The 25,628-nt window shown below is 50.1% G+C and overlaps 1 protein-coding gene across 1 annotated transcript; it reads left to right on the plus strand.

Annotated features, from left to right (window-relative positions):
* Window positions 1-7,239: 7,239 nt before the first annotated feature.
* Window positions 7,240-8,673, plus strand: KCNS2 (potassium voltage-gated channel modifier subfamily S member 2). Its single transcript, XM_060116487.1, has one exon. The coding sequence runs from the start codon at window positions 7,240-7,242 to the stop codon at window positions 8,671-8,673; it is 1,434 nt and encodes a 477-aa protein (XP_059972470.1).
* Window positions 8,674-25,628: the final 16,955 nt, after the last annotated feature.

Below are 25,628 nucleotides of genomic sequence, written 5' to 3' on the forward strand. Positions count from 1 at the left end.
CCTGACCCTTCTTCAGACCTGTGGTGTGGTTCAGGGCTGAAAACGTCATTCTGAGAAAAGGGAAACAAAGTCTTATCTGACGCTGAGAGATCATCCCTCAGTTCCAGCTCAGGACTCCCCTGGGCCTGTGTCCTGAAGTCCTTCCAGCTGGGGATACCTTCAGCTACCCCATGGTGAGCAGCGAGTGGGGACTCTCCAGTGCTCCCTCCTCCCACCTTGGGAGAAATGGATGCGGATGTCCACCAGCATCTACTTTCCCACAGGCAACAGGGAATGCTGATGCCCCCAATTTCTCTTCTCCCTGCAACTTCCTCCGCCTCTCCTGGTTACATGGGGCCAATGACTGAGTTCTGGCCAAAGGATTGTGGGCAGGAGAGAAGTCTGCCCTTTCCAGACCTGGCCTTGGAAACGTCTCATGCCATCCTCCACGCTCTCTTCCCTCATCTCTCGTCTTGATGTAGAGGATCCCAGGGAAGGATTCCAAGGCCCTAGAAACTGACAGAGCTCAAGATGGAAGGAGCCTGGTTTCTGGAATCAGCGGGTGGAAAGCTGCTCCCAAACCCCCAGTTGAACTATAAAATGAGTGAGAAATGATACTTTTATTAGGTTAAGCTACTGGGATTGGGGGTTGTTGTTTACAGCAATTCGCCTACCCTAATTAATCTTGCACTTGAGATCGTTAAGAGGCCAGACTCTGGAACCAGAGAGACGTGTTTGAGTCTAGACATCTCACTTCATGGGCATCAGTAAAATACGGTTAATAATGGTACCCAAGTGAGGGCAGGAGGCAAGCAGAGAGCTTAGCACAGGGCCGATCACAACATAAGCACTCAGTAATTGGTACTAGTCATGGTTGACATTTTAAGCACTTGCTATGTGCCAGGCCTCCCTCTACTGCTACCCTCACCATCATCACCCTCAGCTTCGTTTCACCACTATCTTCATCTTCTTCGGCCTTCTGCCGTGGTGGATGGTTGCTGAGATACCTCCGTCCCTGGGCACAGGTGAGGGCCTTGAGGTAAACCCTCCTGATCGGGTATCCCCCTTGGGCCCAGAGAGTAGGGCCAGTGGGAGGGGCTGGGGGCTTCAGTCCAGGCTGTCAGTCACCCAAAGAAGGGTCAGGAGAGGAGGGGCAGCATAAGTGACATGCCGGAGGCAGATGGAGAGGGAGTTCCTGGGCCGCTGGGGCTCAGACTCCACACTGTGTGCTTTGAGGAGGGCCTGGGATAGAGAGGAAAGACAGCCAGACCCCAGAGGTGGTCAAGAGTGAGACTGGGAGTCAAGCTGTCCTCTTGTTAATTTCCCTTGTGGTGACCTGAATTCTAAATTTAATCAAGTTTATCTTAATTTTTTTCTAGCCTTGCCCCAGGATGTTCTGGGGGATTCAGTGAAGGGCCCCAATGGAGCAATACCCATTACACCACCTGGGTATACCTTGGGAGAGCCTCCCAAGGAGATGGGTTTTGGAGGAGAAAGTGCAAGATGTGGGACCTCAAAGTCCCCTTTGTAGGCCAGCTCTGGGGCATCTGGTCCCTCTGTAATAAGGAACTCAGAGAGGAGCCCTTCAGAAACAATGTTCTCTCCCTTATCGACCTCCAGGGGCACCTAGGAATGGGGGGCTGTAGGAGGAGAGGAGGGTGGCCTCTGGGGATAAAGCCAAACAGCCTAGGCAAGGACTCACATGTAATAAATTCGGTCTGCATCCAGAAACAATGCAAAAACTATATAAATACTGTGGCCTCTTGAGAAAACAGTGAGGAGTTGCACTCATAATGCAGCAAAACTTCTTAAAACCCTTTGTTCCCCACTTTTCTCTCAATCCCCCCCCCACCCCAGTCCTCCCCTCCCTACACTCTCCTTCCCAAGGCTCAGTCCCACTTCCCCAGCTCAGGTCTCCCTGCCTGCTTCCCTCTTCTCTTCCACTCTGCCTCTGTCCCCAGCAGCTTCTCTGTGCCCTTTCACCCTAAATCCCAGGCAGGGAAGGAACCAAGGTAAATGATTCTGAGAGGCACTGTCTCAGACAGACCTGCAGGAGCCGGGGATTGAGGGGAGGCGGTGAAAAAGGCACCCAGCCTTTATGTGACCTCGCTTGGGCAGGCACTGACCCTAGAGGCAGGGCAGGGCTGGGTGTTAACTGAGCTAAGACACAGCCCTTGCCCTTGGCGCTGATCACTGGGCTGCACTTGGGCACAGCTCTGTGCCAAGGCCCTTAAAGACGGGCTGCTCAGGCTCTCAATCTCGGCTCCAGGCTCCATACTGTGATGGCTTAGGGGGCTTAAAGAAAACACTGATTCCACGGGCCCTGCACCAGAGATTCTGATTTAATTGGTCTGGGTTGAGGTCCAAGGCTTCCAGGGGCATCGGTTATTTTAAAATCTCAAGGGATTCCTACGTGCAGCCAGGAATGAGATCCCTTAGGCTAATCAATTGCCTGGGAGAGCACCCTAGAGCCTGGGGGGTCCAGGCCACAGCCCCAGGCACAGCAATTCTTTCCCCTCCAACTGCCTTCTTGATCCACCCAGAGGAAGAAGGCGGGGGCCAAGACTCTGGCTGTCACAGAATAATGTAAGACAGAAGATGAAGCCTCACTCACTCATCATTCAATCATGTATTCAGTAACCACTTAATATAAGTGTTGTGGGGAAAATGCTAGAAACTGACTGAGGGATCCAGTTTAGATTGGGTAGTCGGGCCTCTCTAAGGAGGTGACATTTAAATCGAGACCTGAGTGACAAGAAGGAGCCTGCCCTGTGAAGCTGCCATGACAAGCGGAGAAAACAGTAGGTGCAAAGGCCCTGCGGAGGGAGCAAAGAGGCACAGGGCTGGAGCATAATTGTTGGAGAAGAGACCAATGGGCTGAAGTCTGCCAGGCAGAGGTGCATCATGGGGGATTTTGGAACTATGGGACGGCATGCCTTTCATGTTCAGTTCCATGGGAAGTCCCTGGATGTTTTTCCGGAGGGAATGGAATGACCTGATTTGTGTTTTTAAGAGACACTCTGGCTGTGATGGGGAGGGTGGCTGGTGGGAAGCCGGATGGATGCCCATGATCAGTCCATTCCGGCGGGGGTGGCGGGGGCACCCCTGTTCTCCCCCCGGAGAGGATGAGGACTCAGCTCCTCCGCGGGGGGAATGTAGGTCAGGCAGCCCAGCACCCTCAGCCAAGCCTTCAGTGCAGCCCCCTCGCCTGTCAGAGAAAAAAGCCGACTCTGAGATGTGTGGGCTCAACTGAGAGATCAGTGCTGGCAGAGGCAGAGATAATAATCGCCAAGGTGCAGGGATCTGGGCCGCTGCCTGGGGCCCCTTTGTCCCCTTCCCCGGGGTGACTTCCCCCCACCCTTCCGCCGCATCAAGATCTCCCCGGCAGGCCAGCCCAGGGGCAGGCCTTGACTGTGCCTGGAACAGGCAGCTGTATTTTAAGATCAGGGCTCAGGCTTCTAAATAAACCATAAACACAGCCAGCTTCCCAGGCACAGAAGGAGGGAGACGGCTCCATTTCTCTTCAGCGCAGTGACTGGGAAATAAACCAGTGGCTCTGCCTGTCACATACACTTAACCCTCTGCAAAGGCATCTGTCAGACCCCAGAGCTCCTGCCTCAGCCTTTCTGAGAAATAACTGATGTGCCCCAGACCCAGGCTTCGCCTTGTGGTTCCAAGTGCACATTGTTGTTCAAGGAAAGGTGGGCGTGGGGCCTTGTCCTTGACCCCGGGGAAAAGCTGATAAAGGACAGGTAGGGCCCCTGGGCCCCTGAGTGGCTGGGGCATGTCTCAGTCAGCTGCCGAAGGGGACCAGGGAGAGAAGGAGAGGGAGGGAGGGAGGGGGAATGGTAAGGAGCGGGGAGAGGGGGGCTGGCCAGAGCAGGGGCAGAGCTGAGACGTGCATGGCGCGGCGCTTCTAGACAGTGAGCGCTCCAGGGGCCGGGCAGAGCCCTGCGCGCAGGTGGGTGGCCGTGGGTGTGGAAGAAACCAAGAGAAACGGAAGGCGGGTGGCGGGGTGGGGGGGGCTCCCTCCAGGGACGAAATCTCCCACAACCACAAAGGAAGAAGGAATGAGCAAGAACAAAGCAGACAGGAAGAGGAGGTGGGCAGACAGATAGAGCGGGGGAGGGCAGAAACCCCATAGCTATCAAACCCAAGTGTTTCTGGGGGAAAGGCACCCTCCAAATGTGGCAGGAAAAGGTGGTTTATGCATTAAGCTCAACTAAGGGAAGAGTCAGGAGCGAGGTCAAGGCGACGGGAGTGGCTGGGGACGGTGGCCACACAGCAGAAGCCACGTAGACATGTGATGGCGAAGCAGAAGCGGGGCTGTGAGCTTCGGGGTGGCCAGAAGCCAGGCAGAGCACAGTGAGAGGATGAGGGCAAAGGGTAGAGAGGGCCTCAGACTTCAGTGATAGATCCAGCGGACCTAGACAGGGGTGAGGGCCGCGTGCTCCAAACACAGACCTCGAAAGAAACAGAGATGGAGACGAAGACAGCAAATACCAGATTCTCCCTCTTCCTCTGTCTCTCTGTGTGTGTGCCTGTCTCTGTCTGTCTCTGTCTGTCTGTCTCTATCTCCTTCTGTCTCTCTCTCTTCCCGTCTCTCTCACACACACACCCCTCCCTCTCTAAAAGTATCAGACAAAAGAGAAAGGAAGCTCATGTGGCCGTCTCCACCCTATTCTCCCTCCCATGTGGCCGTCTCCACCCTATTCTCCCTCCCACTTGGCCTGCCTCCCTGGACTCCCCGCACTTGCAGGGGGCTGCAGGAACATGGGTGTGGAGCCCCCTCCGCAGGCAGCACGCTGGCACCCTGCCCCACCCCCCACCCCCAGAGGCAGGTGGCTGGCACAGGTCTCCTCTGTGTGAAGCCAGGCTTGGTTCCGGGACACTCCACATGAAGCGAGCTCAAGGGTCCTCGCCAGGCCCTGTGAGGAGCCCCAAAGCACGCAAGCTCTGCAGAGCAGCCATCTAGAGGGGATGTCATTGCCAGGGCATCAGAAATAAAAGACATGCTGCCCACCGTGGCTGAGATGGCTGCCCTGGGAGTCCAGAGCCACAAGGGCTTTCCCGGGACTTCTGTCCAAGACCTGTAGCCCGTGAGCTCCCTGCTAAGCTCCCGTCCTGCTCCGATCTTGGCAAACGGGGACCATGCGAAAGGGCTGAGACCAAGGGGAGGGCGCTTCCCGGGGACTGTGGGTCCATTTCTCAGTTCCAGCCCAGCTGTCAGTGCTTTAAGGAACAACCCTTGGAGACCAAGAGCTCGAAGCTGGGCCACAAGTCTCCTGGGGAATGGGGACACTGGTACTGAGCATATCTACGCTGGACCCACACCCCAAGTCCCCACTGTGTCCGCATACACAAAGTTCTCATTTCATTACGCACACAGACCTGTCACAGTCGCATACTACACTGTACACTGCACACTGTAGACACAGCTCACAGTCTGCCACTGTGTGCACACACCACGCTGACATGCCCTAGGTTCCCCTGTTCTGACATGCTGTACACATCCCCCCACCCCTCAGAAGTCCTATTTTTAACAGCGCTGCACAGACACTGAAAAGTCTTATTTTCCTCAGACCACACACACACACACACACACACACACACACACACCCCTCTCCCTACAATCCTCCAACTCTGGCACACCACACCGGCCTGTACACGCGCAGTGCCCACACAGAGCTCCCAAACAGAACTCCGTGACTCCCTCCCACGCCGGTGGGGCTTGCGCTCCCGCCCCCAGCAAGCTTAGCTGAGCTCGACCTCGGGTTTCCCGGCTCCGTCTTCACCCCTCCAGATGCCTTTCCCCACCACCCTCTTTCCCCCAAAGCTTCAGGAAACTTTTCAGCAGGTGCCTAAAAGGGGAAACCTGGAGTTCCTCCCGTCCTGCTCTCCTCCCGGACGCAAGCCATCCCTCATTCCCCAGTTCGGCTCCGCCCGAGACCCAAGTGGGGAAAGGTCACCGTAGGCAGTCCCCTGCCTGCGCCCTGTGGCAATAACAGCTGCCACCAGGGGATAGGCGAGGGGTTGGGAAAGGTGTTGGCTCTGCGTCGAGCCGGGGGCCCGAAGGGGTCGCCGCGACGCGCGGGAGGACAGGAGAGAAGCCGAGGCGGCAGCATCTCCGGAGTCCGGGCGGCGGCCTCGCAGGGAGCCGGGAAGCGCGGAGCTGTCCGTTCAGCACCACCACGCCGTGCCCCAGAGCAGGGCCCGCGCCGAGGCGCCCCGGCTCATCTCCCGCTCCGGCCCCCTGTGGCGCGCGTTGTTGTCTCTCTTCGGTGCTGAGGGGCGCGCGGATCGAGCGAGGAGGGCTCTGCGAGCATCGGGGCCACGCAGCCACCTGTGAGCCTCCTGCAACTGCGGACGGCGGCGACATCCCCGGCCGGAGACAGGAGACGCTCGGCGGACCCCGCCCGCCCTCCCGCCGGGCGCACATCCAGGCGCACACACACTCGCACCCGCGCGCACACGCACAGCCAGCCGGCAGCTGCGGCCACAGCGATGCTCGCCGGCAGGTCGGGGAAGTTTCCCGCCGGCCTCGGCCGCGGGCCCCGGTGCTCGCAGGTAAGCGCTTCCAGAACGCGCAGGGCGAGCCCGGATAGCTCCGCGGGGTAAGGCGCGGCGCGCGCGGCGCACGCGGCTCCAGGGCACGGCGCCAGGCGGGCGGAGAAGCCCGGGGCGGGGGGCGAGGGGGCTCCAGTCGCGGGGGCTGGACGCAGGGGACGCCAGGCCGGCTCCCTTAACCCCACCCGGGGTTAATGACTCGAGAGGTGAATTTCCCCGCCCCCTCCCGAGGCTACGCGCCCCCCATCTCGGCCCAGCCCAGCCGGTGCGCAACCCAGCTCTAGTCCCGCCTGTCTGCGGCGAGCGGGCGGGGGCGTCTCCTCGACCCGCCCACGGGCAAGGTCAGCTCGCAGCTCCCTGGGCTCTCAGAGCCGCTGGGGCGCGACCTCCGCCAGCGTAAAGGGACCGACAGAACCCCCAGGGTGGGCGTGGAAACGCGGCCATGCTAGTGGAAACATACCCCCCCACTCCAAGCCTTTCCTTGGGAGGGGGCCAAACTCCATAAAACCGGCCCCCCATCCCAGTGTCCTTCAGCACCGAGAGACCCGCTGGAGAGGACTGGGTTCGCCAGGGACGGATGGGGAAATAGAAAGAGGTGCCCGAGCCCTGAGCGCCCGGCGCTCACCCGACACGATTCCTTCGGCTTCCAGGTGTAGCGCCCCCGCGCGGCGCGGGCGGCTGGGCGTCTCCAATATGACTGGCCAGAGCCTGTGGGACCTGTCGGAGGCCAACGTCGAGGATGGCGAGATCCGCATCAACGTAGGCGGCTTCAAGAGGCGGCTGCGCTCGCACACGCTGCTGCGCTTCCCCGAGACGCGCCTGGGCCGCCTGCTGCTCTGCCATTCGCGCGAGGCCATTCTGGAGCTCTGCGACGACTATGACGACGTCCAGCGTGAGTTCTACTTTGACCGCAACCCCGAGCTCTTCCCCTACGTGCTACATTTCTACCACACCGGCAAGCTTCATGTCATGGCGGAGCTGTGCGTCTTCTCCTTCAGCCAGGAGATCGAGTACTGGGGCATCAACGAGTTCTTCATCGACTCCTGCTGCAGCTACAGCTACCACGGCCGCAAAGTGGAGCCCGAACAGGAGAAGTGGGACGAGCAGAGCGACCAGGAGAGCACCACGTCCTCCTTCGATGAGATCCTGGCCTTCTACAACGATGCATCCAAGTTCGATGGGCAGCCCCTGGGCAACTTCCGCAGACAGCTGTGGCTGGCGCTGGACAACCCCGGCTACTCGGTCCTGAGCAGGGTCTTCAGCGTCCTGTCCATCCTCGTGGTGTTGGGGTCCATCATCACCATGTGTCTCAATAGCCTGCCGGACTTCCAAATCCCTGACAGCCAGGGCAACCCTGGTGAGGACCCCAGGTTCGAAATCGTGGAGCACTTTGGCATCGCCTGGTTCACGTTTGAGTTGATGGCCAGGTTTGCTGTGGCCCCTGACTTCCTCAAGTTTTTCAAGAATGCCCTAAACCTTATCGACCTCATGTCCATCATCCCCTTTTACATCACTCTGGTGGTAAACCTGGTTGTGGAGAGCACACCTACCTTGGCCAACCTGGGCAGGGTGGCCCAGGTCCTCAGGCTGATGCGGATTTTCCGCATCTTAAAGCTGGCCAGACACTCCACTGGCCTCCGCTCCCTGGGGGCCACACTTAAATACAGCTACAAAGAAGTAGGGCTGCTTTTGCTGTACCTCTCTGTGGGGATTTCCATCTTCTCCGTAGTGGCCTACACTATCGAAAAGGAGGAGAATGAGGGCCTGGCCACCATCCCCGCTTGCTGGTGGTGGGCCACTGTCAGTATGACCACTGTAGGGTATGGGGATGTGGTCCCAGGGACCACGGCAGGGAAGCTGACCGCCTCTGCCTGCATCTTGGCAGGTATCCTAGTGGTGGTACTCCCCATCACCTTGATCTTCAATAAGTTCTCCCACTTTTATCGGCGCCAAAAGCAACTCGAGAGTGCCATGCGCAGCTGTGACTTTGGGGATGGAATGAAGGAGGTCCCTTCCGTCAACTTAAGGGACTACTATGCCCATAAAGTTAAATCCCTCATGGCGAGCCTGACGAATATGAGCAGGAGCTCGCCAAGCGAACTAAGTTTAAATGATTCCCTGCATTAGCTGCGAGGGCTTGACATCCTCAAACCCACATTGCTGAGCTGTTTCCTGTGCCTCTGGCGCAGTCCAGGCACATTAGGGTTATGGTGTAAGGAGTATGCCCAGCCCCAAAGGGGGAGAGATGCATGGGCTATGCACCCCAGGTTGCTTTTACAGTATTTAGGATCATTTTTAGAGGGTGGTGTGTCTGACACCATGCCTTTGCACCTTTCAGTGAAATGACACTCACTGGTCTTTGCATCGTGGGCATAAAATGTTCACCTTTCTGCAGGATGAGTACCACCTAGAATGCTAACTTCTCTGTTCATTGTATTCTCTATTGTAGCGCTTGTGGCCCAGTACTGTCTCAGTTGTTTGTGCTCCTGTTTCTGAGGTTGTCCTGCGAGTTCTGTACAAAAAGCCCCCACAAATATGTCCAGTGGAAACACATCTATGGGGTCAGCAAGGATATGATGAGGTTTTGCTCACAGTCATGTAGAAACGAAATCTCAATTCTTTATCCATTGCTTTCATTTAGCTTTAATACCAAAACAAAGGGAGTGTGAAGTTAAGTACACATGACTGATGCAAGTCTGTGAGTTGTTTTTGTAACTCTGTAGCCCTGTGGCTTGCATGGGTACCCTGCTCACTTTTAGAATGATGTACACTGATGTTCATCTCTTAAATGTTGCTCTTTAGAGAATGTTATTTTGTTAATCATGTAGTGAAGATAGACATTTTTACCAAGAACAGATGCATTAGGGACAGGGGCTTCAGCTAAACATAGGCCAAATCACAGGATGCTTGAAGACCTTTCAAAGTCAGCCCTCCGTCTTTCCTAGGGTGGTCGTGGAGACATTTATTTCTTGCTGAGGTTCCTGGTCTAGGTCATTTGAATAAACTTTGCTGGGTCTTAGATATTAGCATGTTTTTGAAATGTTTCTTTTTAAAGATGTTTAGAAATAAGATTGTATTGTCTTTATCAACTAAAAAGTTTACTGTTGTATTGTCTTTCTGAGGCAAACATTGTTGGGTTGCTAGCAAGGGCAGTAGCTTAGAAAATTTTGTTGCCTGCTCTGAAAGCCTATAAAATGAGAACCCTTTTATTTCCAAGCAGAATTTACTTAGATAATTTTGCTTCTATGATACGGTATGTTACATATGATGCTCTAACTGCCCCAGAGTTCCTGGTATGACATGGAAACCTGGTGGTGTGGAAGTGTGTATTCAAAATATAGACACGTGGCTTATCCAGGATGGAAATATTATAGTCCTTATTTGCATTTCAGCTGCCTTTTCTTGGGGGAGGGTTGGTGGAGGCCAGGAGAGAGGAAGGAGTTGTAAAACAAAAGAGCATTGTTACTTAATAAAATGTCATAAATAATTGTAAACTTCTTGAAAAGCTTGATGCTATTTAAAAGACCTTTAAACTTCTAAACTTGTGTTAAGGTTGAGAACCCTTTCCTTCTCCAGAATGCCCTCCCTCTTCTTCTTCAGTTAACCAGCACATAGCGTTTTGGAGGGTTAACATGGACCCCTTAGTAAGATCGTTCTCTGTTATATTCTAGGTAATCAGATGGTTTTCCAGTTGGCTTCCATTGTTGTTCAGTCTTTGGAAAGGCTGCAGAATCCAGGGGTCTACATGCGGAGTTAGGCAGGCCTTTTATCTATGTCTTGGATCTTCCTTAAAAAGGTCCACTTTGTGTCTCAGTTGGTTGAAGGTAGTACATACTTCTTGGGGATGTGGTGAGGATCTTGTCAGAGGCTTTGTGTACTTGTAGTTGCCATGGCTACTACAGAGCGGGCCATTTGCACTAGTCACTTACGCCTTTAGGTCCCCAGTTCAAACCTTTCCATCAGACTGGAGCCTCGTGGTGGGCAGGGAGGCAGCCACGTCCTAGTGCTACCTGGTCTACCGTCTACATTTGTTTCTCAGAAGCATCAGGAAAGGTGAGATGACTTAGGGGCAACCAACCACCAAGTCAGAAGGGCAGGGTTATTTCTCAGAATTCGCACATGTAGCACTTGGCTTTGGCTGATGTTTCCAGCACTGGAAGGCAGAGAATTTACGAAATAATCTCCAGCTGCACTGAGGCAGGTGATGGTACAAACTCATGAGGACTGTTCAGTTTGCCAAGGCTGATGGTCTTGGGTCACTGAGTGTGGTATCCATGGTCACTGACCATAACGCTTCTGAAAAGTGGAAACAGGAAGGAGGCTGAATAATTCAGTCACTCTCGTGAGTATTCTTTTTAAACAGGCAGGTTTTACCACCAAAACAGAGATACCTCTAGTGGTTACTTTTTGCAGACGTGAAAGCTGGAAAACCTGACTTTTCATTTTGGTGATGACTTGCGTTTATCTGGTGCCTTTCATTGGGGGAATCCCAAAGTACTTTAGAGACTGTCTTCTTAATATCTTTTGTACATATATATACTCGTATAAAATATTATGTTGCCCATCCTGGAATTTCAGTTACTTCTGAGCATGTGAATGTCCTAATAGCATTAAGGACTCCAAGCAGTGGTTTCAGGTAAGAGGGAGAGAGAACAACCCAGCTGGCTTGAACACTGGAGTTAATTCCCACAGAGGTTGGAGACAGAACTGTGACCCAGGGAGAAAGAACACTCCTGTCCCACAAAGTACGACCAAGGTACGCAGTTCACAAGTGCTCTCAGCTGGGCTTTGATTGACCTTGTTAGATAACATCTTATGGAGCAGTTTCTTCTGGTCCCTGAAACTAATCGGTGCGGGGAAGGGGGGTGGGGTCAGGTGAATTTTCTGCGCTGTTTCTGGAGTTAAGAACATAATTGTGAGGTGACATCTTTTGCCACCAGGCTGTCAGACTGACCTGTAAACCTCCTTTAGGGGGACCCAGTAAAAGCTTCAAATCACCTATTTCCAGCTGTGGGCTTGAGAGCAGCTTCACTCCCAACATTGGAAGGTTGTTCTTTTCAATGTCTTTGGGACAAATACATGGGCCAGGCTTTTCTGGAAATATATGTGATGAGCATTTTGAAAGCGCTGGCTGGGAAGTGACACTGTGCCTTTTCTGCACAGATGCACACTGGTTATAGTTTGGTGTTTTCTGCCAACCCCCTGCATTTCCTGGGTTTGCTGCTGAGGAGGGGCATGTTATAATGCCAGGCTGATTTGTAGCTCCTAAGGTAGTAATTGGTATTTAATCCTTGGATTTGTTATTTCTACTTGGCTTAGTGTTCGAATAATGGAACTACCTGCTAATCCTTGCCTCATTTCAAAGAAAATGACCTGTTACGCACTTTGGGATAGCAGTGATCTGTACAGGCTGTGTGTTATCTACTTGAAGGCTTAACTGGTATTTCTTGTATGTTTTAACAGCATGACTTATTACAGAGTTGTAATTTTTAAAATTGAGAACGCTGTATTTGCGCTGTCCGTTGTAACACTCATTAACACGCTACTGCGCGGGCATTGATGCAGCCCCGCAGAACCGTTCTGTGTGATGGCTGCACTTTACTCTCTGCGCCTTGACTCAGCAATGAGGAGGAACACACACACTCAGGACTCCAGCCTTGAGGAGTATGCAGGTTCAATAGAACACAATTATTGACACTCCCTTAGGGCACTCCAGTTACACATGGAGTGGCAAACACAAGGGGGGTCGACATTGGGGACCAGATTTCCTGAGAAAGGCTGGGCTTTTTTTTTTTTTTTTTTTGCGGTACGCGGGCCTCTCACTGTTGTGGCCTCTCCCGTTGCGGAGCACAGGCTCCAGACGCGCAGGCTCAGCGGCCATGGCTCACGGGCCCAGCCGCTCCGCGGCATGTGGGATCTTCCCGGACCGGGGCACGAACCCATGTCCCCTGCATCGGCAGGCAGACTCCCAACCACTGCGTCACCAGGGAAGCCCAAGGCTGGGCTTTTTGAGCCCTTGTTGGGAAGGAAGAGCTGTTAGTTATTCTTTGCAGGCACAGAGGGGTGGGAGCCCTTTTTCCACCAGGACCTAGAGCCACCAGCCTGCTCTGTAGAAGGGATGGTCATGAATTCTTGGAGCCCCCATGGAACAGACACCCCTGTCAGGGTTTGCCCCACCCACACGGTCTGGTTCAGCACCACAGGCGCCTGCTGGTGCCAACCCCACCCCGCCTGGCTGCCAGGCTCCATGCTGCTACGGTGCCTCCCTGGCAGCAAGTTGGGTCCTGGGTAACCTGAGTGTTCTGGCTGGTTTGGTGTGACTGTTGCTGGGGGAACTGGCCCTTAGCACCTACTTAACCCAGGAGCGACATTGCTTACGAGCCATTCTGAAGGCTACATGAATCTTAGGAAGGTCACTGGGCTAACTGGGGTCTGCTCCCAGTTTTGCCTTCAACTCTGTGATCTTAGGTGCCTCGCTTGGCTTCTCTGAGCCTCATATCCTCCTGCTGCGAAATGAGGAGTTCGGATTAGATCATCCTTAAAACCTTGCCCAGTTCTTCATCTCGATGTAAAAACAGAACCTCTGCATGCCTCCACCCCACCATGCCCTCCTTCTAGCCCTGAGCAGAACCTGATAGCCTTCATTTATTTATTTATTTATTTATTATTTATTATTATTTTTTTTTGCGGTACGCGGGCCTCTCACTGTTGTGGCCTCTCCCATTGCGGAGCACAGGCTCCGGACGCGCAGGCTCAGCGGCCACGGCTCACGGGCCCAGCCGCTCTGCAGCATGTGGGATCTTCCCGGACCGGGGCACGAACCTGCGTCCTCTGCATTGGCAGCATTGGCAGGTGGACTCTCAACCACTGCGCCACCAGGGAAGCCTGCCTTCATTTATTTTTAAGCAGAGCAGAGGGGCTGCTCACCAACAACCTTCTATTTGCTTTCATCTCTCTCCTCCAAAGCCAAACCACAACAGATGACAGTTTCAGGGACAACGATATCAGAGACATGCTTGGGCTGGTGTCTGTGTCAGGGAAATAGAGGTTTAAAATAATCAATGCGTGTCTCCTTTGGGCTTTAGGCTAGTGACACCTAATCCAAATTCCTGCTATTAAAAATCATCAGAGAGGAAAATCTCATTGATTCCATTTGGCTAACTCTTTGCCCATTTATGTTTGCTCCCTCCGTGAAGCCCTGTAGATCCCTCAACCGTTCCCACGAGGTTCCTGGGCCCCTAAGTGGACAAGGGCAGGTGGAGCGCCCACAGCTCACACTTGGTCCTAACTGAGGGGCAGTGGCATCTGTGGGTGCTCCCTTCCGTGTAACCTTCAGAAGCGCGTGGCAACAACCTGCCGCCCGTCTCGTGGCGGCTGAGGAGGGGACTGACGTGCAGCACGGGGAGAAGGCACTCGCGGTCCCCACAGCCCCGGTGGCCCCACCACGCAGGCCACAGTGCGTCTTCTCCCCCAGCAGGGCTATAAGTGGATGATCAGGGATATTTTGGGGGCCAGGATCCCTTGCATCTTAAAAGGAAAACACAAACACCTCCTCTTGAGGGAAGGACTTAAATGCTGAGCTCACATGGTTATTACCTTCTCTTATTTTCAGGAGAACTTTTAACCAACGTTTCTACCCAAGGCCCTTATCTGGGTGTTAGATTCAGTTAATACTGTAGATCTGAAAACCGGAAGCGTGTTCCTCCTTCTGTGACCTAGTTTGTCAATATCACCATCCTCCTGGCGAAATTCTCCAAAGCGAATGACTTTGCCTGAAGGTAACAAGCTGATGCTTTCAGAAGAACGTAGGCACAAACAAGGTCTCAAAGATGTGGCCGAGAGGAGGGAGATATAACAGGGGAGGAAAAGAGGGCAGGAGTGCCCAGGAGCTGGCGCATGTCCTGCAGAAGGAAGAAGGGATAGGAAGAAGCCAGGGAAAAGGAAAAACAAATGACGGTGCAGAGGAGAGAGTGAATAAAAGAAAAGGCAGAGAAGAAAGAAGGGAAAGAGCCGTCAGTTAGGGAGACTAGGAGAAGCTATGCTTCACACAGTGCTTTCAGGCCTTCCATTGAATTCATTTTGTTTCCAGTCAACATGACATGCTCTGAGCCCAACGGTGGCCTCCTGGGGGGTAACTATAGCTGGAGTCAACTCCCACCCACCCCCCGGCACCTCCCCTCCCCTCCCCACCGAAGGGGTTCACGGTCTGGTGGAATAGAGATACAGACAACTACTAAAAGCCTTTTGCATGAAGAGGGCGGTGAGGACACAAGGAAAGGAAGCACAAATATTTCCTCTTGAAGATGGGACTTCTGGGTTACACACAGAAAGAGGACCAGACGTTGGCCAGACAGAGGTGGTGGTAGGGGTCTGGAACAGAGAGATGGAGGGAAGGGGAAGGGAGGAAACTGCCACGCACAGAGACCCGCACCAGCAAAGATGAAGGGACCCGCCCCCGGGCCAGCATGTGTGAGACACACGTGAGTCAGTGTGGTGCAAAAACAGTCCACAGCAAAGCCACCAGAAGACCCTGGGTGTCATTCTTTTGTCACTGGGTTGGGGCACCCTGACCAGTTAATCCTGTCGGAATGGGACTCTGGCATCAGCTTGGAGGCTTGGGAGGGGCCCGGAGACCTACTTGAGGTCACTGCCAGCTAAGCTGGAGAGAAAGGGGCAGAGTGGATCGCCAGGGAGGTCAACCCCACAGGACTCCGCCAACCACCGGATGTGGGCAAGAGAGATGGAGGGCTGCGGCGGCTTCTGGGCGGATGGGTGGATGACGGTGCCACGAAGAGAGGCAGGGAATACTTGGGTCCATCCCGAGGTTGAGTCGTGTTGCCTGGGTGACACACAGATGGAGGTGTGCAGAGGGCAGAGGAAAGCCTGGGACGGGACTCCTTAGCTGAGAGATGGAAGTTGAGGCCATGGGTGAGATTATCCAGGAAGTGCACAGAGAGAAACAGAAGACAGGAAAGCTCCCTGCGGAAGACCAGCATCCTAGGGGCAGCCACAGGGATGATGAGTTCCAAGGCCTTGCCTTTCTCTGCCGGCTCATTAGAGCTGGCATCCTATCTCTTTCCTTTCGTCTGAGAAAGCCCCAGAGGGTAAAACGCTACGGATGGCCTCAGCTTTCCTCCTCATCCGCTTCCTTATTTCATCTCTGTGCTCGGCTTCCGTGCCTGTCACTCTTTGCAAACTGCTCTCTTGAAGACCACCTAACCGCTAAGCCACGGCCCCTCGTCAGCTCCCCCAGAGGCTTTGACTCCATAGACCAACCTCTCGGTCCTTTGTCCTCCCTTCTCTGATTTTTGGACCCGGCATTGCTGGCTCTCCGGGTTCTGCCTCTCTCTCTCATTTCCCCACTGGATCTTCATCCTCCTCCTGATCCTCTTCATCATCCCCCAAATAGCTGTTCTGTAAGCCGTAGCCTCAACTAGTGTGCAGAGGACCCACGTGTCAACTTGCCTGACTTCCGGCCCCCATGCATGTTACCCGTGTGTGTTTGGAGGTCACCATGTCTGACTCCATGTAGTCACCCTGAGCTTGCTCTTCCTCCTGGCCTCTCCTTCACGTCTGTTAATGGACCCTCCGTGCTCTGGGCCACTCAGATTGAGATTTCAGTCACCTGTGAATCCTCTCCATTTGATTTAGTTGTTCACTCACCATAGCAAAACATTTCTTGACAGCTGACTAATTGCCAAGCACGATGTTAGATGTGAGGGCAATACTCCTCTGGTATTGCTCCCAGCCCTTCAGCAGTGTAGACTTTACAGCCACTTTATTGCGCATTGGAATCATCCGGGGAGCTTTTAATGCTGTAGATACCTGGGCATCACTCCGTCTACAGAATCAGACTCTTAGGAGTGGGCCCCAGGAATTTGTACTCTTCAGCTCCCAGCTGATTTTGATGCATGTGGTTTTCAGACCCCACATGGAGAAACACTGGCTCAGGGTCTCAGGGGTACCCCTTACGGTCCTCTCACTGTCCCTCTGTCATTCCCATACCCACTAGGACAACAGGTTTCATCAACGCTTTCTTCACAGGATCTCACACATTGGGCCCTTGGTATACATTCTAAAGGCTCCCACTCGCTTCAGTCCTTGTTAACTCATGTTTTGTTAATTTCCAACAGACTCATGCCCATCCCCCTCCAATCCATCCTTTTCTGCAACCCCTACCAGGCTCATCTTTCCCCTTCCTGTATCTTAGACCTACTGGGACTTCTTTGGCTACTGCTGGTGCTTATGTTCAAAATAAGCACCATACATATAAAGGGTCACAGCCAAGGAGGTGAAAAATCTGCATGGGCCCATTAAGGCTCTAGACAGAGAAAAGGGCCCATTTAGGAAGGAGCTGCCTTTCAATGGGGCAACCAGGGGCAGGTGATAGAGACATAAGAGATTTGTAACAAGGGACACAAAAGTTGACAGCACGAAGGGCCTGAGTGTTGGACGACCAGTCTCCCCATGTGTCCAGGGATGGCCAATCCTGAGTCCTAGGAATATTGGTCTCCCAAAGACGCTGGTGGGTGTGTCCAGCACAGTCGTCCCTGACAGGCAGGGATACGGTGTGAGGCGGGCACACTGGGGGAATATGGTAGAAACAGAATTGGGGTTCATGGGCGGTGAGGAGGTCTCCACTCAAACCTCTTTTCATCATCACCTACATCTCCAGACATTTAAAGGCTTCTGAGCTATTTTCAGACCTACTATGAAAAGAACTGAGGTGTTATCAGTCAGGCACCCATCTAGCCATTTCCTACAAGGAGAGATGGCATGAGTCACTTTGGATCTGTCAGCTTTGTATCGATCTTTCTGGCAAATTTTCTGGGTCTGCCAGGGCCGACTCTTCTGGGAACAGTTGAATTGTAACCCACCGCGTTCAGGGTCAGTTATTACAAAGGCCACCGTTACAGGGTTGCAGCCTGCAGTTCTTTTTTGTGGGACACGTGGGAGGAGAAGAGGGAAACCACAACGCACAAAACCAAGGGTGTCCCCGGGCTTTCCCATTGCTTTCCCATAAGCTTTATTTATGCCTCTCCCAAGTTTGAGACTTGAGGACTGCTTTTGGAATGAGGTGCTGCTGGGAACCAGTGGAACCCCAGAAGTCATTCTGGGTTCTTTCTCTACAGCAGGTGAAGCTGCTCTCTTCCACTGTGCCCGTCACCCTACCCTGGAACCTAGGAGCCCAGAGTTGAGGCATTTAAATACATTACTATGGAATTTGCCAATTTTAAAAACATGAGCTCCCTGATTATTCAGTAGTCTCCCCATCTTTTAAAAAGCACTCTCATGTTAAAAAATAAAATTCCTGTCGAACCAAACTATCCCACCGCCCCTCACCTTTACCTGTGCTCCCCCCCGCCCATGGGAATATGTAAATGTGTGTCACAGATTTAGAACTAGCAAGACGCTCTGAGTCCTGATGTTCAGGGGCTCATTTGTGCTGATATTTCAGGGATGGGCTTGACGCCTGGAAACTGCCATGTGCAGATGTCACATGTTCAGAAAGACGGGGGAGCCGGCCTCAGCAAACAATGCCGGGAGGGGAACCAAGAGTCAGAATTAAATCAACTGAGAGCCATCATTTAGCTGGGAGCCAAGCTCCTTGGCAAGCCCTGTGCTGAGTGGTACGGCTATAACTTCTCCATGTGCCCCGGGTCCCCAATACTGTCACATGTACCATCAGGTGAAAAGGTACCTCACATGGCCCCTCAGCAGCACAGAGGGGAGTACACATGTGTATATGTGTGTGTGTGCATGTCTGTCTATGTGCACACGCGGGTCTCTGTGAATTCGTGTGTGTGCGTCCATGTGCCTGTGTGTGTGTATGTGGGTGTGTTTGTGCCTCTGTGTCTGTGAATGGGGGGGTGAGATGACAGGGGGCAGTCTTACCCTTTAAGAGAAGAGAGGTGGCAACAGCTGCGCTCCAGGGCTCCCACTAGATGTTACTTCCATAGGGAGGCTTTCTCTGCACTCGCCCCAATTTAAATGAGCCCTTTCTACCACCCAGTGTCTCTGCCTTATGTCTCACAGCATTCAGTACTTTTCCACCTGAGCTCTTATTGGGATTTGTCACTTTTATTTATTGGGTGATGTCTGTCTCCCCGCTCATTGGGAACTCAGAGGGCGGGGATATTTGTCTCCAGTGCTCAACACAGTGTCTGGCACGGAGTAAGTGCTGACAAATCATAAATGAAGCCAGGGAAGGGGGCCAGCTAAACTGTGGGGTTCAGGCCTTCTCACTGGGAGTGATGCTGGAGAAATAGCAGGTCCCTAGGGAGTCTAACTGAGCTGCTGCATAACTGAAATGAGGGTTTGGAGGCCTTCGTAAAGGGGCTTCATTGTGTGGCCATCCCTAGCGAAGCCTCCCAGGCTGGAGACTTGTGACATGCTGGTCAGGCAGTGCCACCGTCAAGGTTGGAAGGGACAGCCTCCCTGAGATGGGCGTCTCTAAACGAGCTCCAGAACCCAGGAAGGGCTGCCAAGACATTCCCATCAGGGAATGACTAATGCGTGAAGCAGTCTGCAGGGGAATAATGTCAACGTGGACCAATGCACAGGCACCTCATTCCTCTGGGGTAGCACCCACTGACACCAGCCGCATTGCCAGGCTTGAGAGCAGAGAGCACCGGATGTGCCAGCGGTTGGGATGAATCACTTTGTACTTACTGGTCAGAGGAACGGTCTTGACACTGTTTCACTGCTGATCCTCCAGCACAAACCAAAAACTGAACCTGAGCCCTTCGTTCAGCTGTCTCTCCCTTGGGGCTAGCTAAGCAAAACGCGCCTGCGCACTGTCTGGGCCCTGCCGCTCACTGGCTGGAACGCTGATGAAGCTGGGGGGGTGTGTCCCGGTACTGGAAGCGGAACTTCCGGTGGGAACCTGTTTGCCCGCACACCGTGAGATGTTGGGTCCTGCAAGGCGCCTCTCTGGCTTCAGAAAAGAGATGACGTCTGAGCTAGGACTTAACAGCATGAGGAGGGGCGTCAGAGTGAAGAGCATGTGCCCAGGTTCCTGGGAGGCAGGACCCAGGAGGTACAGATGCAGCCAGCATCACACCCTCTCCACTGGGCCCCGCCAGAGCTAAGAGGGCTGAGGGGATAGGACAGGAGGCTGCTTCAGCATCCACGCAGAGATGGATGGATGGTGGGGTCCTGCGGAGGAATCCAGATCTGCACGTGGGAGGCCGTGGCCAGGAGGCTCTGAGAGCCCTGAGCCAATGTGGGGCTTTCAGCTTCTGCCGAGATCCTAGGCTGGCAGTCTTAAAGGCAGATTGATTCCATATTCAGTTGAATGAATGAATTAATATTGTGTAAAATATGTGTAACATAAAATTTACCATTCTGAAGCCACACAACTCAGATTAGATTGGGACTCGAACCCAGTTGCACCTCAGACGGGACTTGAACCCAGCCAAAACTCAGATTGGGACTTGAACCCACTGTCTTTTAATTAGAATCTCACACCTGGTCTGAGGACTTAATGAAGCTCAGTTTCTTTGTGTCTCAGAGCAGAAGGAATTAAGCAAGAGGCAAAGTGATAGGTAAGAAGTAGATTTTTTGAGAGAGATAACACATTCCACAGACAGACTGCGGTCTGTTTCAAAAGGCGAGAAACATGGGGTGGTTAGTTTTTATGGGCTGGGTAATTAAATAGGCTAATGACTGGGAGGATTATTCCAACTATTTTGGGAAGGGGCAGGAATTGGGGAAGTTTCCAGAAATTGGGGCACCGCCCCCTTTTTGGCCTTTTACTGTTGGCCTCTGAACTCTCTTGGCACCTGTGGGTGTGTCGTTTAGCACATGCTAATGTATTGCAATGAGTGTATAATGAGGCCCAACGTCTGCAGGAAGTCAAACCTTCTGCCATCTTGGACCTAACTGGTTCTAACCAGTTTTTGTCATATCCAGAATGGCTATGTCATTCCTTTAAACGTGGTGCCCCTTCCTCCTGTCTCACTTATAGGCGTACAGCTCAGTGGCATTAAGTACATTCACATTGCTTTGCAACCATCACTGCTGTCCATCTCCAGAACTTTTCTCATCTTGCAAAACAAAAACTCTGCATCCCCTAAGCAATAACTCCCCATTCCCCCTTCTACCCACCCCCCTGCCCCTGGTCCATATTCAGTTTTGTATTCAGTTTTATTACACATGCACGTGGGGAGGGGAGGAGGAGGGACCCACCCCCCAGGGTTCAGTGGAAAAAACCTACATCAATCTGTGTTAAAATTCTAGGTCAGATATTTCCTAGCTGTGAGAACTTGTTTCAGTAACATCTTTTGAACATTTACTTGTCTTCCCAGCTAAAATATAAGGATCAGGATGACGTTTATGATGTTAATAGCTAGCACTCACTAAACATTGTTCTGAGAACTTGACATGTATTCATGTATTTAATTTTCCCAACAACCCTATAAAATAGGTTCTAATATTATTTTCATTTTGTAGGTTAGGATACTAAAGCAGAGAGGAGTTAAATAACTAAGCAGCCCAAGGCCACATACCTTATAGAGAGGGTCTATTTTTTTTTTTTAATTCTATGCTTATATCTCCCATCCTGGCTTCACCATTGAGATCCATATGCATTTATAGAAGCTCTGCATATCCATATGCAGAAGCTCCACCTGCATGGCTAATAGGCATCAAATCCTATCAAGGCCAAAACAGGATCCTTGATTCTCCCTGCCCTCCAGTGGGTTTCTTCTCTAACCTCCTGTTTCAGAAAATGGCACCATTATTCCCTTAGTTGCTCAAGCCAAAACCCTTCAGCAAGTCAACCCATCAGTAAGTCTTGTTTATTCCTAAAGATGCCTATACCTACCCTTTTCTGTCCATCTCCTCTGCTGTCATGCCTCCATGATCTCTCACCTGAACCATTGTAACAGAATTTGAACTGGCATCTCTACTTTCTTGCTTGCCCCCTACATGCCTTCCCATTGCCACAGACGAAATTTGTGAACATCTTTAAGATTGAGGACTTTGGAGTCAGAAAGATGTGGGATTGCAGGATCATATGGTAGCCCTATTTTTAGTTTTTAAAGGAACCTCCATACTGTTCTCCATAGTGGCTGTACCAATTTACATTCCCACCAACAGTGTAGAAGGGTTCTCTTTTCACCACACCCTCTCCAGCATTTATTGTTTGTAGACTTTTTGATAACGGCCATTCTGATTGGTGTGAGGTGATACCTCATTGTACTTTTGATTTGCATTTTTCTAATAGTTAGTGATGTTGAGCATCTTTTCATGTGTTTTTTGCCCATCTGTATGTCTTCTTTGGAAAAATGTCTATTTAGATCTTCTGCCCATTTTTTTATTGGGTTGTTGTTTTTTTGTTTTGTTTTGCTTTGTTTTGTTTTTTGATATTGAGCTGCATGAGTTGTTTGTATATTTTGGCAATTAATCCTTTATCGGACACATTGTTTGCAAATATTTTCTCCTATTCTCTGGGTCGTCTTTTCATTTTGTTTATGGCTTCCTTTGCTGTACAAAAGCTTTTAAGTTTAATTAGGTCCCATTTTTTTATTTTTGTTTTTATTGCATCACTCTAGGAGATGGATCCAAAAAGATATTCCTGCAATTTATGTCAAAGACTGTCCTGCCTATGTTTTCCTCTAAGAGTTTTTATTTATTTATTTATTTATTTTATTTTTTAAGAAGATGTTGGGGGTAGGAGTTTTAATTAATTAATTTATTTTTGCTGTGTTGCATCTTCGTTTCTGTGCGAGGGCTTTCTCTAGTTGTGGCAAGCGGGGGCCACTCTTCATCGCGGTGCGCAGGCCTCTCACTATGACGGCCTCTCTTGTTGCGGAGCACAGGCTCCAGACGCGCAGGCTCAGTGGCCATGGCTCAGGGGCCCAGCCGCTCCGCGGCTTGTGGGATCTTCCCGGACCAGGGCTCGAACCCGTATCCCCTGCATCGGCAGGCAGATTCTCAACCACTGCGCCACCAGGGAAGCCCCCTCTAAGAGTTTTATAGTATCCGGTCTTCCATTAATTCTTTAATCCATTTTGAGTTTATTTTGTGTATGGTGTTAGAGAATGTTCTAATTTAATTCTTTTACGTTTAGCTGTCCAGTTTTCTCAGCACCACTTATTGAAGAGACTATCTTTCCCCCATTTTATATTCTTGCCTCCTTTGTCATAGATTAATTGACCATAGGTGTGTGGGTTTATTTCTGGGCTTTCTGTCCTGTTCCATTGATCTATAAGTCTGTCCTTGTGCCAGTACCATACTCTTTTGATTACTGTAGCTTTACAGATAGTCTGAAGTCAGAGAGTCTGACTCCTCCAGCTCCATTTTTCCTTCTCAAGATTGCTTTGGCTATTAGGGGTCTTATGTGTTTCAATACAAATATTTTTTGTTCTAGATCTGTGAAAAATGCTATTGGTAATTTGATAGGGATTGCATTGACTCTGTAGATTGCTTTGTGTAGTATAGTCAGTTTGATAATATTGATTCTTCCAATCCAAGAGCATGGTATATCTTTCCATCTGTTTGTGTTATCTTCGATTTCTTTCATCAGTGTCTCATAGTTTTCGGAGTACAGGTCTTTTGCCTCCTTAGGTATTTTATTCTTTTTGATGTGATGGTAAATGGGGTTGTTTCCTTAATTTCTCTTTCTGATCTTTCATTGTTAGTATGTAGAAATACAACAGGTTTTTGTCTATTAATTTTGTATCCTGCACCTTTACCAGATTCATTGATGAGCTCTAGTAGTTTTCTGGTAGCACCTTTAGGATTTTCTATGTATAGTATCATGTCGTCTGCAAACAGTGACAGTTTTACTTCTTCTTTTCCAATTTGTATTCCTTTTCTTTTTCTTCTCTAACTGCCATGGCTAGGACTTCCAAAACTATGTTGAATAATAGTGGCAAGAGTGGACAACCTTGTCTTGTTCCTGATCTTAGAGGAAATTCTTTCAGTTTTTCACCATCAAGAATGATGTTTGCTGTGGATGTGTGGTGTATGGACTTTATTATGTTGAGGTAGTTTTCCTCTATGCCCACTTTCTGGAGAGTTTTTATCATAATTGGGTGTTGAATTTTATCAAAAGCTTTTTCTGCATCTATTGAGATGATCATATGGTTTTTATTCTTCAGTTTGTTAATGTGATGTGTCACACTAATTGATTTGCAGATATTGAAAAATACTTGCATCCCTGGAATAAATCCCACTTGATTATGGTGTATGATCCTTTTAATGTATTGTAGTCAGTTTTCTAGTAGTTTGTTGAGGACTTTTATGTCTATGTTCATCAGTGATATTGGCCTGTAATTTTCTTCTTTGTGTGATATCTTTGTCTGGTTTTGGTATCAGGGTGATGATGGCCTCATAGAATGAGTTTGGGAGTGTTCCTTCCTCTGCAATTTTTTGAAATAGTTTCAGAAGGGTAGGTGTTAACTCGTCTCTAAATGTTTGATAGAATTTGCCTGTGAAGTCATCTCGTCCTGGACTTCGGTTCGTTGGAAATTTTTTAATCACAGTTCAGTTTCAGTACTTGTGATTGGTCTGTTCATATTTTCTATTTCTTCCTGGTTCAGTCTTGAGAGATTGTACCTTACTAGGAATTTGTCCATTTCTTCTAGGTTGTCCATTTTATTGGCATAGAGTTGCTCGTAGTAATCTCTTATGATCCTTTTTATTTCTGCAGTGTCAGTTCTAACTTCTATTTTTTCATTTCTAATTTTATTCATTTGAGCTCTCTTCCTGTTTTTCTTGATGAATCTGGATAAAGGTTTATCAATTTTGTTTATCTTTTCAAAGAACCAGCTTTTAGTTTCATTGATCTTTTCTATTGTTTTCTTCATCTCTATTTCATTTATTTCTGCTCTGATCTTTATGATTTCTTTCTTTCTTTCTTTCTACTAACTTTGGGTTTTATTTGTTCTTCTTTCTCTAGTTGCTTTAGGGGTAAGGTTAGGTTGTTTATTTGAGATTTTTCTTGTTTCCTGAGGTAAGATTGTATTGCTATAAACTTCCCTCTTAAAACTGCTTTTGCTACATCCCATAGGTTTTGGATCATCATGTTTTCATTGTCATTTGTCTCTAGATATTTTTTAATTTTCTCTTTGATTTCTTCAGTGATCTGTTGGTTGTTTAGTAGCATATTGTTTAGCCCCCACGTGTTTGTGTTTTTTACAGTTTTTTTCTTGTAGATTTTTTCTAATCTCATAGTGTTGTGGTTGGAAAAGATGTTTGATATGATTTGAATTTTCTTAAATTTACTGAGGCTTGCTTTATGGCCCAGCATGTGATCTAGCCTGGAGAATGTTCCATGTTCACTTGAAAAGAATGTATATTCTGGTGCTTTCGGACAGAATACTCTCTAAATATCAATTAAGCCCATCTGCTCTAATATGTCATTTAAGACCTGTGTTTCCTTATTGATTTTCTGTCTGGATGATCTATCTGTTGATGTAAGTGGGGTGTTAAAGTCCCCTACTATTATTGTGTTACTGTTGATTTCTCTTTTTATTGCTGTTAGCATTTGCCTTATATATTGAGGTGCTCCTATGTTGTGTGTATATATATTTACAATTGTTATATCCTCTTCTTGGGTTGATCCCTTGATTGTTATGTAATGTTCTTCTTTGTCTCTTGTAACAGTCTTTATTTTAAAGTCTATTTTGTCTGATATGAGTATTGCTACTACAGCTTTCCTTGGATTTCCATTTGCATGGAATACTTTTTTCCATCCCCTCACTTTCAGTCTGTATGTTTCCCTAGATCTGAAGTGGGTTTCTTGTAGACAGCATATATATGTGTCCTGTTTTTGTATCCATTCAGCCAGTCTATGTCTTTTGTTTGGAGCATTTAATCCATTTACCGATATGTATGTTCTTATTGCCATTTTGTTAATTGTTTTGGATTTTTTTGGTAGGTCTTTTTTCTTCTCCTCTTCTTTTGTTCTCTTCTCTTGTGATTTGATGACTGTCTTGAGTGTTGTGTTTGAATTGCTTCCTTTTGTGTGTGTGTGTGTCTATTGTAGATTTTTGGTTTGTGGTTCCCATAGGTTTTGATGTCACAGTTTCTCTCTCTATATATATACAAGATTGTTTTAATTTCAAATGCAT

The sequence above is a fragment of the Mesoplodon densirostris genome, chromosome 13 (assembly GCF_025265405.1).
Source record: "Mesoplodon densirostris isolate mMesDen1 chromosome 13, mMesDen1 primary haplotype, whole genome shotgun sequence".
Lineage (NCBI taxonomy): Eukaryota > Metazoa > Chordata > Mammalia > Artiodactyla > Ziphiidae > Mesoplodon > Mesoplodon densirostris.

What these genes read in the sequence shown, in the direction of transcription:
- KCNS2 (XM_060116487.1), top strand. Translation starts at nt 7,240, where the DNA reads ATGACTGGCCAGAGCCTGTGGGACCTGTCGGAGGCCAACGTCGAGGAT.